Source organism: Pteropus medius, unplaced genomic scaffold (assembly GCF_902729225.1).
Source record: "Pteropus medius unplaced genomic scaffold, Ma_sr-lr_union100, whole genome shotgun sequence".
In the NCBI taxonomy this organism is placed as follows: Eukaryota; Metazoa; Chordata; class Mammalia; order Chiroptera; family Pteropodidae; genus Pteropus; species Pteropus medius.
The window spans coordinates 9,818,728-9,832,338 of NW_024340849.1; the positions used below are offsets into that span (position 1 = coordinate 9,818,728).

Sequence of the window (13,611 nt, forward strand, 5' to 3'; positions counted from 1 at the left end):
GTGAGGACCTCATGGGTTTGGGACTCCACTGGGGCTGTAGAAATACTTGGCCACATTCCCACAGAACAACTTTGAAGAACTGGTACCCTGCCCATCTTCTGCCCTTCAGCAGGTATGTGGGGAAAAGGGAGAACAGGATTTAGGCAGCAACAATTCCAGGACGGTTATCCCCTCTCAAATTTTTTCTGTGAAAATACTTTTCAATAAGAGTTGAGTTTAATATTTTGAGAGTTGGAATCACAAAGTACTAAAATGTGCTTTTAAAAGACTTCTTGCCTTCTCAAGTATGAATTAAGTACCAGTTTCTGAAATTGTTTTTAATTCTTAAGTGATTTTATCTACTGAGAAAAGTTTTTGTCTTCAGAGTGACAGACGTTACCACCTGCCACTACCATAAAAAGTCCATCCAATTTCTTTGCTCATCTGGCAGATAGAAATCTTTCCTTAGATTAAAAAAAATTAACAGAAGCCCCACCCACAATGAAAGGTGGCTCAGAACAAACCTGGTTCACATTTGTTACAACACTGTCCAAAATGCTCATAATGCCTCTTGCTGACACACGGAGGGGTGATCTGAAAAGTCACCTGAAAGAAAATTGACATCAGGTAGAGATTATGTACAAGTTCTTTCTGAATAAAACAAAAAAAGAGAATCGTTCAATTACATTTCAGAAAAGCATAAGAAAACACCATGGACAGTCCTGAAACTGCTCTATGTTTAATATTAAGCCCCCCCCAAAAGTCAGTTTCCTATTCTAGCTCATTTCCTCCTAAGAATATACAAAACCAACTGATATTGGCATAAAAATCCATTTAACCATTTAAAAATATTTCAGTTACGCTCATGGAAATAGGAAGAATTAAAGCAAAATTGGTCCCACTTCTGTGGGTCGCAAGGTGGACAATCCACTCAGTCAACTTTGGTCTTAAAACTGTAAAAGAATAAAATATGCCTATGGCACCGGGGGACGTCAAATTCGGTTTTACCAATGTCTGATTTCTAAAAGATGTTTAATACTGCTTACTTTCAAGTTTTTTAACACACACAAAATTTTAAAAAGTGGGACAGCGTGGTGTCACAGGAACTATTTGGGCTTGGAGTTCCCACTGCCTGCTGGCTGACTGACCTGGAATTGCTGCCTAAGGTTTTTGAGCCTGTTTCCTTTCTGTATGATTATAATACAAATGCTAATTTCTGAATCTGCTCATCTAGGTAAAGCGAAGAGCCAAGTCTCCTACATTCACTCAGAGATCCTTATCAACATGACCCAGAAAAGCTCTTTTCCTCATTAGGTTTCTTAGTGTAAGAAAAAAAACAACACACTCTTGTTGACAGGCAGTCATGTTAGACACTGAACAGTGGAACTGAATAGCTGAACAGACATCAAATCACGCACACCAAGGGTCAAGTTCCCCGCTGCGCCCTGGGGGTCTGAAGGCACGACCTTGCCCTCCAGGGGCTTCATACACTAGGTGTGAGCTACGGCGGAGGAGAAGGCCAGGGCTGGTTTCCTGAGGGACATGACAAGCGAGCTCTGTCTCACAGGATCAATGGAAACTGGCCGGATGAGGAAAAGGAACGGGGAGGTGGAGGTGGGGGAGAGGTAAGGCTGACTTCTCTAAGACAGTGGGAACGGTTCAGACCGGCACTGAGGTCTGCAGTGGCATGTGGGGTGGGGTGGCCAGGCGATGGAGGCCAGCGAACACGATGACACAGAAGGCTTCGTCTACACATCAAAGAGCTTAGATGGAAGGTGTAGAAATAACACGTGCAAAAGAAGCCACGCACCTTCAGGATAGCTCAGTTACAGAAGGAAATGTTATCATTATAGAGAGCATTGTACCCAGAATGCTTTGGGCTGAGTGGGGGGTGGGGGGATGCAGCCAGCATGGATCTCTCTGACCGCACCCTGGCCAGGCGAAGGGTCTACAGGAGGGATGGGGGCAGGGGCAGTGACTCTGAGGTTGATGAGAAGGTCAAACGTGTCACTAGCACTAGGTGTGCCAGGAAGGCTGGACTTGGACTTGCTTCCTAGACCTGGCTAACACTCCCCGTAGACTTCAGATAATGCAACTTGGATGCTCCCCATGCAACCACGTGACAGGCACCTAAGGACAGCACCAGTGGGAATTAAGAAGAATGACGAAACAGAAGTCACCCCATCTCTCCTTCCTGGTCTCTATCTCCTGTGTGTCTAGCACGATAATATACGCACACAGAAGAAAGACGAGCAGAGGCAAAGCGGTAAAGCTTTGGCTTAACAAATAGGCTGTGTCTGAGCGAGATGACACGTGAACACATCTGCAATGCCGATGGCTACAGGCAAGTAAGATGGAGATGTGGCTGGGCCACACTTCAGATGAGAAAGCTTATCAGCTGCTTCTGACCCGTAAGAAAGCTGCAACCATCTGTATGAGATAAGCACATACTTCACGTTACACATACAGAAAGGTTCTTTTTAGGGGAATTTGGTAAAGGGTTACCCCTGAGGCAGCTGCTTAGGGACGCTGTCAGGTGCTAGTGGCTGCGCCCTGGGCTCCGAATCCTGGTTCCCACTGAGCATCATCTGACCTGAACACGCAGACAATTTGTTTACATGCTTGAGTGCGGCTGTGCCTCATTCAACCCACCCACCCGCTAAGCCGGGAGCCTTTAGCTCCTGGCAAAAACGGGGAAGTCGTGACTCTGGAGGTGACCAGATGTCCTCGCTCTTAAAACAAATTCTCAGAGTACTCTTTAGAGTCCCTTTCTGCCTCCTAAAACTAACCATAACTTTACTTCTGGACATGTCTTTTTTTTTTTTTTAATTGAGATAGAATGTACACACCATAAAATCTCTTTAAAAGGGCGCAACTCGGTGGCTTTTAGCATATTCCCCCAGGTTATGCAACCACCACCGTTATCTAACCCCAGAACATTTTCTTCACCCCAAAACTTTCTGACAGTCTACTTGACTGAGCTACAGGATTACAGGTTGCTCCTGGGAAAACTGGCTCTGGTGAGGCAGAAAATCATGGTGTTGATCTAAGGTACAGCTTAAACAGAAGCCTCCTTTGCCCTCTGGTTACATCCCATACTTTGCAGTACACCTTCGACCGTCAAAATGGCAATAAACTTAAAACGGAAAAGGCAACACATATACACAGATATAGTTAAGGACATATGGTTTGGGAGTCAATAAAAAGGATCTGAAAAACTCTCTCAAGGGGCCTGGACCTTCGAGAGAAGGCACGGCGTGACTTTGTTATCCCCTCTCTGCTTCCATCCTGGCTGTCTGCTTCCAGATTTCCCTCCCTCCACCTGCAGAGACCCAGCTCTAGGACGAACCTTCTAGAAGAGGACTGTGCAGACTCCCAGGCTTCAAATAGCACGCAAAGCCCGCCATGGGCTGGTGTCCCCTGCTCCCAAGCTCCGCTTCCAGGAACAGGCTCCCCCTTTGCTATCTACACCGCAGTCGTCATGTTTGTCACCATTAAAAAACTCAGCTCTCTGACGCCGTGGCCTGTCTTGCTTTTGCTGATCCCCTGGCGACTGTGTCTCAATACTGCAGCCCAGACTGGCTCTGCCTTCCCGACTCCAGACTCCAAAGCCCCGAGTCCCACCAGCTTGGGCTCAGTTTCCCCTTTGCCTTCAGATTCTTTATGCCAGTCTCCCTCCTCCTGGCTGGCCTGCCGAGCATATCCTCTGAATGGCATAGTTTTTTGTGTTTTTTTCTTTTTTGCATGTGAATGCCCCTCTCAGTCTGATCCCTCCTTCTGCCTGAGAAATTCTAGCTCCCACGGCTACCTCGACCCCCCACCCCCTCACTCCCCACCCCAACCCCCGTGCGCAGGCCGGTCTGGTCCTCCGGCCTCTCCCTTCCAACGACTCAGAATTTGGATCTGGCTCCAACCTCTGAGACCAAGCGCCCAGTGGTTGTGAGGTGGTGGCTCTTACTGACAGCAATCCCAGTAAGACAGTAATTTGATAAAAACATGTCCCTGCCTAAATGCATGGATGTAATCTCCCAGGAAATGGAGGAATTTAGCATCAGGCTGCAGATTTCCAGTTAATGGAGTGATGCTGTCAGTCTCCTACAGTCTGCTTTTTTTGCCTGGCAGGTACCAACGGAAGACCATTTGCTGGTAAGTGAGTTGAGATGAACAAACTTTTAGTTGTCTAGTTTTTTTCTAGTTCGCCTTTAAGACTGACCTGTTTCCTTCTAAAACAACAGAGCTTCTGAACCATAGTTGTTTTCATTACGCAAATAAAGCAGAGCCACTTTAAAGTTTTCTAATTTACTGAATAAAGGATACAGTCACATGACAAAAACCCTAGCAGGTACAACAGGCTAAGCCTCTTCTCTCGGCCAGCCCCCGTCACAGGTAGGTACTCAGTGTCACCATCTCCTCTTGGGCATCCGTCTGTGAGAGAACATCTGTGAGCACTTGGGGGACTCCTGGACATAACAGCTGTCTTGGAGGCCGGGTCTGTTTGTAGCACTCGTGTTTTGGGGAATACAATTTGATGTATGGTACTTAGAAGTCTTATAAAAAGCAGCCATGGATTGACGGGGTCCTACTACAGTAAGACCTTTTACAATGGTACTTAATCAATAAGAGACAAAAATAATGTTTGGCCCACAGAGTTTACATCAACTAACCCTTGTTTTCTAATAGACCTCCCCCAAATTAATAAGGAACACTAGAGTCTGTTTATAGCAAATATCCTTTACATCCCCTCCCCGTATGAATTCCTTGGAAAGTCTTTAAAATAAAAAAGGAGTTAAAATGCCAAGACGATACATTGAATGTCTTGGCCTTCTGCTGCCTCAATTTCTTGTGTTTTGTGTCGTGTGTGTATTTGTTTCAAGGCGTACAAGCCGGTGTTTACCTTAACGGCTGACACACTCTGCTGGAATAAGCATGTCCACAGTCTATGCAAGGCTTTGGGACGTAGGAGGAAGATAATATATCATAAATCGAAATTCTCTTTATAAAACTATGTGGATGGATTTCCAGGGTGGCTTTAATTCTGAAAAGCCCTGAGCTGAGAAATCCGGCATTTCTGCTAGCAGAGCTACAGAGGCTGGTGGATTTGCATTTAGAATTCTGCAGGGGAAGGCTGACTTAAATATTTATTTTTTGTGCTGTTAGTCAACCCCGTCGTAGTGAAATTCATTACGGATACTAAAATTACTTTCTTGCCCTATTAAAAATTCAGGCTGACACGTAACAAAGCAGAACAAAGCTTGGCCCCTTCTGTTAAATCAAGAGGAAAAGAACCCAACCAGAAGAACAAATGAGGGATTTTCCATAGATTTTATTTTGTAAAAATATCATCTGTGACTCTATTTGAGAATTTGGCTATAATTTAAGTAAAGATGGTATCAAATTTCTGAATGCTACACTAGAACTGAAAGATGTGGTTTTTGTTAAGAGAGAAACAAATGTGAAAATAACACCCAATAGTCCTGCGGCCCTTGAAAAAATATCCTTCATGAAAGTCACAATTGAAACTGCTCCTACCTAGAACAACGAATTCTGGTGACTATGTCCCTAGAACACCAAGGCAGCTTATTTGCTATAACAGTCCCACGACACAGAATTGTTTCCCTCTAAAGTCCTTTGTTTTTAGAAACAAACGAATAAAAGGTAGCATTAATAGATCAGAGCAACCTACAAGCAAAGGCTGTCACTTCTGGTCCACAAGCCAGGAGAGGTCTGAGAGGCCTGAGTAAATGTTTCAGTGAGTCAAAACACAGACACTTTAAATTGAGATGTTCTGGCGAATGTTTTGCCCATTTCTTAGTGCCTTTCTTCCAGAAGCTTCCAGATGGCCTTCTCTCTTTTATCTAGCTTTAGATTTTCGCTCCTGGCACAGTCATATGTCTGTTAATGGAAAAAAAGCATTGCACCATCATGCTTCTCAGTTAAAAATTCATAACTGGAAGTGGAAATGATCTAGGAGTCATTTGTAGCTCATAAATCAGATAAGGCAGGTTTCTATAGAAAAAGAAAAAAAATAAATACTAACTACAATAATGTCTGACATGCCAGAATGTAAGAATCTAGTGGAGCAGAGGCAGGGGCTGGGACAGAGGAGGGGAGCGTGGCACCGAGTGCTGGCGAAGGGGAAGGAAGAGGCCTGGCCCCGCAGGCCAGTGGTCATGGCAGGCGGGCTTCAAGGCAGAAACCTTCTGTATTCAGGGCAGCTCTCAGAATCGAGTTTGCAGTTTGGCCTGGACAGAAGAATGCCTGACAATTCTTTAATAAAACTGTCTACATTTCTACAACTGGTGCACAAGGCGGGGAAAAGCCAATTCTAAGCCTTAGTCTCCTCACCTGGAAAATGGAGCTAATACCTGTGCCCACTCCCCTGCACTGAGGATCAGATATGCTGATCCATGTCCATGATGTAGCATCAGCAAGTGGCAAAATTCGGTAAAAATTAGACTCTGCTCTCTCCCTGTGAAGCTAAAGATCTGTCCAGGAGGCTGCTGGGAGGACGAAGGGAAGAAATCGTATTAGTCACTCGGCACAGAGGCGCACACCTGGCCTGCACTCAGGAGAGGGGCGGATGCTAAAGTGCACACCTGCGCAGATTAGTGAGCATCAATCACCGAGATTATTCCCCGAGGGAGTAAATGGAAAAGACTCACCAGAAAGGGGGAAGAAGGCAGAAAAGACAGAAACGAGGCCCACAGAAAAATTCAGAAGGCCTGACAATTTTCCTAAGCACACCATCCCTATTTATTCTTAAGCTGGCCATGACAAACACAAGCTGACGGCACAGTATGTCAGCAGGTGATTAGAAGAAAGTGTTTTTAATCAAAGAGGTTTATTTTTAAAAAGCATGTTTAATTCACATAAAGAAGTGCTTTCTTATGGGACTGAAATTGTGGCAAGCGGTCCAAGTCATTTCAGTAGCTTTCTGTCTAGGGGTTCAGTGAGCGACGTAAGCCACACTTGGGTGAGGGTACAGACAGCTTACTCAGGGTGTCTGCAGATAAAGCGTCTACCAGATCATATCTGTTAGTGATTCTGTTAACTAGGAACATAATTGAGTTATGACCGAATGCCCTTCTAGACATTTTCATTTTACATGAACTTGATAGATAGGATTTCAAGCTTACACATTTACAGAGAAAATATCAGACTCGATTTTCTTTTGTACAAACCAAAGCTTCACATTTCATAGGCATTTGTAAAGATAGTATCTTATAAATTAAAGAAGAGAATAAAAGGGCAGCTTTGGGGGAGTCTCCTGGGCACCCCAATAGATTACCTGCTATACCCCCTGGAGCGTGTTCACCCCTCCTGGGAGACCACTGAAGTTGAAACACATTAAAAGCTTGAAGACCCTGCCTTAGACCAGCTAAGTCCTTTCAGTCACAATGGAAATAGATATAGAGAATCAGAGGGTTTAAACAGAAAGCTGAGTGTTTAAAACGTAATCCATTTCAAGGAAATATATTTCACAGAAATATATTTCACACACAGCTCTCGAAAAAAAAATTCTGCTGCCAAAAGTGAGGTTCAAGTATTCTGATTGGTACAACATGAAAAAAAAAAATGTGGCTAGTTTAAGAAGATTGTCAAGAAAATGATGACCGTCACAAACAGTATTACAATTGACCTGCTACCGAAGGATTTGGGGCATTCTATAATGCATTTTCTGAATGGGTTTCTAGTGATAAAGAATATTCAAAGCTCTAACTCAAAGGCATTCATCATAGCTGGTCAAATCCTATTGGTCTCATTGAAAATCACAAATATGAACCAACCTCTTTCCCACATACAGACCTCCCCCCACCTCCACAAAGAGGTGCGAGTTGATAAAATAATAGAGTAAGAACAGTCATTCTTTTGCCTGTCATTCACCTTTATCTTGAAGATAAATTTTTGTCTCATCTAGGATTTACCAATAGAAAGCATCGATCTCTTAAAAACTCTGCTATTTTCACACCTTCATGGCCATCCTTACTAGGCTCTAGATGTACTTGTGCAAGGGACTGGCTTAGTGCAGGATCTAAAATATTAGCCAGTCCCAACCCTCTCAAAGCATTTTAGCACCCGACTGAGAGGAAAGATGGATAACACTAGATTATCACAACAAAGTGGCGACTCGGGATCTTGAACGATATTTGCAGGAGGGAAAGTAGCTCATTCCCAGGAGGTGAGAAAGGGCTGTCTCTCGTCGTCACACATCGAACTGGGCTCTTTCCACGCCTGTCCAAATTTTAACTTTGGAATACTTTAAAAACTTTGTTTTGATTGTGGTAAAGTATATATAACAAAATTTAGCATTTTAACCAGTTTTTGATGTACAGCTTGATGGCATTAAGCACATGCACTGTGTTGTATAACCATCGCCACCGTCTACGTCCAAAATATTTTCATCAGCCCAAACAGAAACGTATAATCATTAAACAATTACTCCCCGCTGCCCCTCCACCCGGCCCCTGGCAACTTCTATTCCACTTTCTGTCTCTATGAGAATAGGTCCAATTCTCATAGTGGAATCACGCAATACATATCCTTTCGTGTCTGGTTTATTTCATTTGGCCTATCGTCTGCGAGGTTCATCCACATCGCAGCACGCAGCAGAATTCATTCCTTTGTAGAGCGGAATAATATTCCATTGTATTTTCCACATTTTGTTTATCCATCCGTCTGTTGCTGGACGCTTGAGTTGTTTCCACCACTTGGCTGTTGTGAACAATGCTGCCGTGAACACGGGCACACGAGCATCTGTCCGAGTCCCTGTTTCAACTTTGCAGTCTACACCTGAGTCTTATGGTAAGTCTGTATGCGGCTTTTTGAGGAACCACCGAACTGTTTGCTATAGTGGCTGCACCATTTTAATACACTCGCACCATGTACGAGAGTTCCAATTTCTCCATATCCTCATCAACACATGTTATTTTCTGGGGTTTTTTTTGTTTTTTTTTTTCCTTAGTAATGCCATGCTATCGGGTGTGAAGTAGTCTCTCATTGTAGTTTTGATTTGCATTTCCCTAATGATGCTGCACGTCTTTTCATGTGTCTATTGGCTATTTGTATATGTATCTTCTTGGAGAAATGCCTATTCAAGTCCTTCGTGATTTTTTGGGGGGTAACTTAAGTTAGCTGTCAATAGCACTGGCTCATACAGGACAGGAATGGTATCAGACGGCTATAGGACACTTAGATTCATTTTCAATATCTTGAAAAAAAAAATCCTTGATTTTCCTATTTAAGAAAAAAGCTCCCACTCAAAACAGCATCACTGCATGTTTCTCTAGAAAATCATCTAGGAGGTTTAGCATTTAGGTAAGACATGCTCAGTGAGTTTATAACCTAAACATGGGACAAGTTAAATCTACAGTCATTTATTCCTCACATATTAACTGAACACAGACTACGTGTCAGAGACAATTTTAGGTTCTGTGGATACAGGAGATGGACACTAAACAGAGCGAGTCCTTGCTTATAGTCCACAGGAGATGGGGGACAATTAACAAATGATGAAATCTGCTTGTAATAATTGTTATGAAAACTTAAAGCGAGGTAAGTAAGGTGATGGGATTATGAGAGGAAGCCTCTCCGAAAAGGTGGCATTCCGTGAAGACCTGCATAAAGTGAGGGAACAGGCCAAATTAATAGCGAGGTCAGGAGGAAACTTCCAGGCGGATGTCAAAAGCATTAGCAGAGGTCCTGGGGCCCGGGGCGGGGGCGGGGTGCATATGTGACTTGATCAGGAGCAGCAAGAAGCCACATGTGACTAGCGCAGTGAAGTAAGGGTGGCCTAGAAAGTCACACAACTGATTACATAATTTCTCCAAATCATGAGTTAATATACACCTGCACCACCAGGATTGTGTGATTTTGACTTTAAGTTCATATTAGACATTGCTGTCACCCCATAAAGGTTTAAATAATAAGCACTTCATGCTACTTTCCTTACCAGGCAGGAATTACATTTGCCATGAGATTATTTTTTAACTTTTATTTTTAACTGTGGTAAAATGCACATAATACAAAATGTACTATCTATCTTAACCATTTCGCCACAGATCATTTTGAAATAGATATTTTGCACAGAAAAAAATGTGACCGAGGTCAGGGTTGATTAAAAAACACTTGAAAATATATAGTAACTGTAGCCTACTCTGAGTCTAGACAGATTCACCATTTTGATTTAGCAAATGTTAAACAATTGCCTGTCTTGAAATTTGCTTTTTTGTGGCTCCATCAGCATTATTCCAGATATGCTCCTGAAAGAAAAAAAGCTTGCTGTCTGTATTTGGGCAGGAGCACATCGCGGGCGTATCGATTTCTACGGAAACCTCCTTCTCGCTTCCCTCGCAATGCGTGTATTATCTCTGCTCCTAGAAAACACACGGCCCACGGGAAAATGAGGAAACCACCTTGCCTTTCAAGACTTTCATCGCAAGTTTCTCTGTCTTTCCGAGAAAGCGAGCGTGTACGAGGTGTGCAGCCGCGGGCTCTTGAAATGCAAGTGCAAGGGAGGTTTGTTTCCTAAACACAGTAACTGGGCGGCTTTGACCTGTCCTTATATTATGACTCAACATGATTTCCAAAAGCACCAGTGAATGCCCCTTTATTCTCCCAGAGTTTAAGGCTTTTTTCCCCTACCATTCTTAGATTAAAAAAAAAAAAAAAAAAAATTTGCATTCGTTTCAGATGAGAACTGCTTTCTCTTCTTTGCTGTTGTAAATGTGCTTCCAAGGGCGGCCTGGTCTGCTGAGGCCAAGGACCCTTCTAGGCTCTGCCTCCATTCTGGGGTGCAGCAAGCTATGAAACCGCAAGCCCCCAAAGTGACCAGGGAAGGGACTAGACTGCCCTTGGCCCTCAGAGTGAAGTCCAGTGCTTCTAAAATGTGCATAGAAATCACCTGGAAATCTTATTAAAAATGCAGATTCTGATTCAGTGGGTCTGGGGTGGGGCTTGGGAGTCTGCAATTCTAACAAGCTCCCTCCCAGGTGATGGGCCACTGCTGGTCTCTGAGTGGAAAGGTCAGAGGTTACATTAAAGACGGAGATGAAGGCCAGCTCCCCAGCCAGCTCCCCAGCCAGCTCCCCAGCGGGGCGCCCGGGCCACCCGCCCACATGGGGCTCAGTCTCACCTGGCTACTCTCTTGCTCAACCCTTCACAGCCCCGCCCTCAGCCGAGCCCACACTGCAGCCCCTCCCCCACCCCACCACTCCTTCCAGCCACCTCTTGCGGTTCCACGCAACCCCAGACTGTGTCACTTCTTAGGCTGAAATGTAACATCAGTGCTATTGGCCATTTCGGTTTCACCTAACAACCCCCTCATTCCTAGACTGTGAGACCTTCCAGCTGGTGAGACAGCCCCGCAGCCACCTGGACTTCCTCCTGTCCTGGTCCCTTCGAGGCTCTATGGCTGCGTTTTGTTTATTTGCTCTTTCTGGTATATGGTTAGCTGCGACTGGGCCCTGAGCACGGCACCCACCCATCTTCCCCAACTCACCTGTCCCCAACACGTGTCCTTAGATGTAATCCACATCTTAATATCCTCCAATGTCCTCGTGTGGCCACATCCAGGGACTTTAACTAGATTAGAAACTCCTTGAGAAGAATGATGCCTATATCCATGTTCCCTGAAGAACTAAGCCAGTGCTGGCTACTGAGCAGGGGCCGAGTGCTGGACCTGGGTGGAGAACGCGATGGGAGACCCTCTCCCTCACGGTGGCTGCGGTGGGGGCACGAGTCACTATGGTCCCAGCCTCTGGAGCAGTTGCTGCCATGCTGGGCCCTCTCCATCTGTCTCACTTTGTAAGACCTCACCGCCCACATCCAGCACTACCCCTGGGCTCTTCTGGACTTGTCTCTCTTCTTTTTCTTGGATTAACGCAGTTGAAATTTACCTTCTCTTATCTTAGCCACGATTGACCTAAACGTTTTTTAAAAATAAACTCAACCCACCACTGTTTATGAGCAACGCAGGTGTGGGAGTCTGATGCTACCCTCCATGCCCAGGTTCACAGACCAGGCTTCTCAATCAATAACCTGTATGAGAATCACCTGGGAATCTTACTAGGCTGCAGATTATGGTTCCAGTAGGTCTGGGGTGGGGCCCAAGGTTCTGCATTTCTAACAAGCTCCCAGGTGATGTTGACATTGCTAGTGTTTGAATAGCGAGGTCAGAAATTCCGTTTAAGACCAAGAGCCAGAACTTCCTCATGTTCTTCATCTCCATTTATACAATGAAGGTTCAGAACCACCCCTCCCAATGCTGGATGCAGACACCATTTATCCTGGGTAGGAGAGATGGAAGAATGGGCCCTTATGAAACACCTACTGCGTGCCAGGCACCATGCTAGAGACTTTCCTTACCCTCTGGCATCCTCACAAAGAGGTGAAGCGACTTGTTTAAATGGTTAGTGATGAGTAGACTGAACAGTGCTAGACATGCAGCAAATGCTCAAACTCTTGTTAAATCGATGAATCATTTTTCCTGAAGGACAACCGTGATCTCATAACTTCCCTTTACAGAAGACTATAATAGTTTCCTACTAGTGCTGAATCCAATTCGCACTCCCAAAGCATGGAGTGGGAAAGGCTCTGTTGGTTTTGTGCAAAATCAGAGACACCCTGATTTGGGGGGTTACAGAATCAAGATGAGAAATCTTTTCTGGGGCTCCAATTCTCTTTTCTGATAGAGACAGAATGCGGGTGTGCCTCAGTAACCCACAATGCAGCCACTCCGGGCTCTGACGCCCGTCCTCATGCTGGGCACACAGAGCCCCTGGCACTGCAGGAGGCCCCAGACACAGAGGAACTGGGGGCCATCACTTCTGCATCCCCTCCCCCACGAGGATGGCTCTGCACAGTTCTGATGACAACCAGTCGCTTGCACACGCTGGTGCTTTGGTCATCTGTCATTTCCCACATAAATAGAAACCTGATGGCCTGGTCACAGGGACCCCAACTGGGGCATGAAAAACCTGAGCCCCATGAGAAGGGGGCGATTTTTTATGGTTGCATTGTTAAATTTTTAAACCCTGGGACCATTAGAAATTAATAGGTTAAAGTTTAAGCCTAAGATTCGGTTGTGTCCCCCACTGAATTTAACTGCCCCTGGACCTTAAGCTCCATTGACATGGGGTTGGGGTCTGTTTGCAGATTTCTTGCTGCTGTGCATTATTAATCCACGTTATTAGCCTCCGCCCAAACCCCGCTGACGCCTCCCCATCTCACAGTGGCCCGGAGGCTCTATGCGTCCTGACCTTCTTATTCCGACTTTTCTCCCAAGGGAGAGCCTTTTAGGGTACTGAAAAAAATGTCCGTCATAGGATTGATTTAGATTTGTGCCATGGTAGAGACATCAAAGTAGGGGCTCAGGTCATCTGGACCTAAAGAAGAGTCTGCAAATTCACTGTAAGTATCATACTGAGATAGAAAGAACCTTTAAAAATAGAACAACATTTAACCTCTCACGTACATGGCCCTGGCTCGGAGGCCTTGCCCCGCCCCTCCACCCCACCCCCACCCCCCATTTCGGCACAGAGCCTGGCAGGGGGTGGCAATGAGACAGACACAGGCAGCAGCAGGGCTACAATGCAGAGGTACCGTGCAGCTTACTTGCGGGGGGTGGGGGCGGGG

At 45.2% G+C, this 13,611-nt stretch overlaps 1 protein-coding gene across 4 annotated transcripts in view; it reads right to left on the reverse strand.

The window, feature by feature from the left end:
• TNFRSF11A (TNF receptor superfamily member 11a) overlaps nt 1–13,611 on the reverse strand; it is a 49,194-nt gene that overhangs the window by 26,955 nt on the left and 8,628 nt on the right. For all 4 annotated transcript variants that reach the window (XM_039840148.1, XM_039840156.1, XM_039840136.1 and 1 more), the window contains exon 2: nt 504–585. In XM_039840148.1, coding sequence (XP_039696082.1) covers nt 504–542 — 39 coding nt within the window. In that variant the 5' untranslated portion in view covers nt 543–585. The remainder of the gene's footprint in view (nt 1–503; nt 586–13,611) is intronic.